Source organism: Zea mays, chromosome 4, assembly GCF_902167145.1.
Source record: "Zea mays cultivar B73 chromosome 4, Zm-B73-REFERENCE-NAM-5.0, whole genome shotgun sequence".
NCBI classification, from domain to species: Eukaryota; Viridiplantae; Streptophyta; class Magnoliopsida; order Poales; family Poaceae; genus Zea; species Zea mays.
Genome location: NC_050099.1, coordinates 179009673 through 179013221, shown reverse-complemented (window position 1 = coordinate 179013221; position 3549 = coordinate 179009673). Strand labels below are relative to the sequence as shown.

At 55.9% G+C, this 3549-nt stretch overlaps 1 protein-coding gene across 1 annotated transcript; it reads right to left on the bottom strand.

Annotated features, from left to right (window-relative positions):
* Positions 1–356: 356 nt before the first annotated feature.
* Positions 357–3549, bottom strand: LOC103654175 (OSJNBb0045P24.5-like protein). Its single transcript, XM_008681003.4, has 2 exons — positions 1012–3549; positions 357–618 (listed from the first exon to the last, which is right to left on the bottom strand). Exons 1-2 carry the CDS (start codon positions 3237–3239, stop codon positions 522–524), a joined length of 2325 nt encoding a protein of 774 aa, XP_008679225.1. The 5' UTR covers positions 3240–3549; the 3' UTR covers positions 357–521.

Below are 3549 nucleotides of genomic sequence, written 5' to 3'. Positions count from 1 at the left end.
CCCGGTTATATGCGGGCCTGGGCCGGTCCGGCACGAATAAGCGGGCCGGGCTCGGACAGGAAATTAGGCACGGTGGGCTAGCACGACACGGTCCGTTTAGCTCTAAGCCCGTTAAGCCCACTTTTTACACTAAAACGTGCTTTTCGGCCCGCATAGCCTGTTTTTTCGTGCTAAACAGGCCGGTCCGGCCCGTTTAGGCCCGCTGCGGGTCGGGCTCGGACAGAAAATTGAGCCCGCGTGCTTAGTCGGACCGGCCCGATTTTCTAACCGTATCTGGCGGGCCGGGCCCAAAATGAGCTGGGCTTCACCAGATCCAAGCCGGGCCGGTCCGTTTGGTCATCTCTAGTCGAAACACATTGATTCAAAGTGAGGGGCTGAGCTTATTAAACAAAGGCAAGGCGACAAACAAACCGGCCAGTAGTTGGGTCGGAGAACGCTGGCTAGAAATTAAACGAACAAACAAACAGGAGAATTGATATATAGTAAAATCATGGCATCGGCGATTGGATTGGAGGATTTGATCAGGTTTGAAACAAGCTGCTAGTGGTGGGCATCGATCGGGGTGCTGGCTCCCTGTCGTCTCCCCGAATCTGAAGCTCCTCATTCCGCATCTCAACCCTGTCGAGGGATAAAAACAGTCGAAAACAGTACTTATTCGGTAATTAGTTTTTTAGTCATTTTTTTATTGCGAATAAATATGATATAGAATCTATAATACAAATTTGTATTCTTGTTTTTAACATCTAGCTTGTAAAGATTCATAAAAAATAAACATCAAATTCATCATATATTTTCTTAAATAATAGATATAAACTTCAGTATGAATTCAAAAAAAATTCGGTAATTTTTTCAACTTTTTTTGTTGTAGGAAGCAGATAATACATAAAAAAGTTTATGTAATATTTTATTCATATTTATACTAATGTGTTAGATAACATAAAAAAAGGTCAACATTAAATTTTATGCATATTTATTTTAAAATATTAAATTTGTTCTAACAATTCGGATTACCACTTTCGTCCTTGCCTTCGTCCCTGCCTGTCGTCCCCTTCCACCTCCAACATCTGAAGCTTGTCGGCCAGGGTCTTGGCCCCCTTGAGCGAGAGGACGAGCCAGACGTAGGAAAGGAACTCGCCACCTTCACCCAAGCTCTTAGCGTGCAGGTAGCCCCTGCACATGCTGGCGGAGTAGAAGAGCATGCCCAGCCACACCCGATACATCACCCTCCAGCGCGTGGACGCTTCAAGCTGCAGCAGCTCCATTGCAAGCCCGCATGCCTCGGGGATGTGGAAGAAAGACTGTACCGCCTCCTCCCCGTCGTCGTCTGCAGCTCCATGAGCGACGCCGACGGGCACCTGGAAACGTACCCGCGCCACGTCGTCGATGATCTTGTGCAGGTCGTCTTTGCCCGGTGGCTTGCCGCTGCGATCTACCATGGTGCGGTCAAAGATGGACTCGAGTTCATCCAAGGCTTCGCTGACCAGGTGCCGCCTGCTGCCGGTGAGCAGCATGTCGGGGTGGGAGTCGAGCAGGCGAGCCATGTAGCAGGATATCGCTTCCGTGCACTTGATGCGGAGCCAGTGCGAGTCTTCTTCCTTGTCGGCGTCAGGAGGAACTTGTTCCATGCGGAAGCAGAGGTCGGTGGCGATGTGCCAGACGAGGACGCTCCTGTCGAAGGACCCACGCAGGGTGTCCCGGACCTTGCGGCCGCACAGCTTCTGCTGCTCCTCGCTGAGAGCCCAGTTGGCCGCGCCTGCTGGCGATGCGCGCTGCTGCTCCACGGCCGGCCCGGCAGCAGTGCTTGCAGGTGATGCGTAGGGCACCGTGAAGACTCTGTAGTTGGCGAGGTCGCGGCCCTGTGCGTCCACCAGATCCGCAAGGACCATCTTCGACACATTCTTGTACAGTGTGTAGTGCTGCTGCCCCCCGCCGCACTTGCAGTACTCCAAGTACTCCTCCTTGCAGCCCATGGCGGCGGCGCACCTGAACAGCCACCCAATGTCCTTCTGCCTCCGCCGGGTGACCGCGTCCACGAGGTTGTAGCCTGGCACCGTCTCGCACAGCGCCGGGACACCTTTGGCGGACATGGCCCCGTACAGCAGCTGGCGGACGAACACCGCAAGGACGTCCAGCGCGGCGGTGAGGCACAGGAGGACGTACGTGATCTTCACGTCGGTGCGGTCGTACCCGTGCTTGTCGCTCGTCGCGAACAGCGTGAGGGCGGCGACGTGCAGGATCGGCACCACCAGCACATGGTACACCAGGTACGTGCGAGTGAAGACCAGGTTGGCTCTGGTGTATATGAGCCCAAACGCGCCACGCAGCCAGCGCTTGAGTGCCTGCTCCGCCTTGGTGCTCAGGGGCCGAAGAACATCCTCCACATTTCGAGCCCTGCCTCGCAGCACAAGGTCGTCGGCGGCCGCGGACAGCGACATGTCCGAGAGCACCATGTAGACTTTATCTGCCTCCGACAAGCCCACATGATCGCCGTGCCCCTTATTGCTCGGCTCGGTGAAGGAGAAGCAGTCGTGCCAACCCACACCTGCCGCGGCTGCGGCTGCGGGGAGGCTACTACCGCTGCTGCTACTCTTCTCGGTGGCTCTGGAGCAGCTGTACCAATCGGAGAAGAGAAGATCGTCCAAGTACACCGCCAGCCTCGTGCGCTTCTTGGTCCCCTGTATCGTGGCCGACACAGACGCCAGCCTGTTGATGCTGGCTTTCTTGAGCGCCCATGGCTTCTCGCTGAAGCTGACGACCCCGATGATGAAGAGCAGGATCGCGGACGCCAGCAGCTTCCAGTCGCTGGGGTTGGGCCAGGACTTGTAGAAGGCGTAGAGGGCAACCGCGACCTGGGACACGAGGGTCACGGTGTGCCGTGTCCACAGCTCGTTGTCTTCGATGGTGTAGGCGGTCAGCTCCTCCTGCCCGCCGAGATGGATGAGCAGGACAGGAGCCCAGAGGACCTCCAGGATCCTCGCCTTGCTGTTGGCACCGCCGTCACAACTGCTGCTGCTGGTCGCCCTGGCGTGGCGGTTGAAGAGGGTGGCGAGCGCGTAGATGGCCAGAGCGTCGCTGCTGATGTAGGCAAGCCAGATGCATAGCCTGAGGCCGGGGCGGATGGTGTACTTGCGCATGGGGGCAGCCACCAGCAGAAACCACTGGATGCCGAGGCTGCCGAGGACGAGGACGCGCAGCTGCCACCTGTCCCACCATCCCACGACACTCCACACGTCAAACATCTCTGTCTCTGTCTCTGTTGCGGCAAGCAAGGGCAGCACAGAGGTCGAGCACTTGTGCGCAGTGGCTGCCTCCACTGACGATTAGTTAGTAGCTGGAGGATTAACTTGTTCGATGCCACGTTATCAAAGGCACAAAAGGAAAAAAAAAAGTAAGAAAGAAAAAGACAAAGTCGGCAGGCTAGCCTTTTGATGATCCGAGTGTTGGTTTCGTTGGGAAGAGCACGAGCTGCATGGCTCATCTCCTTCCTCGCGTCACTCGGATCTGGGGTCGTCAAAGACCAACGAAGGTTTCCTTTGCTCGATCATGTGC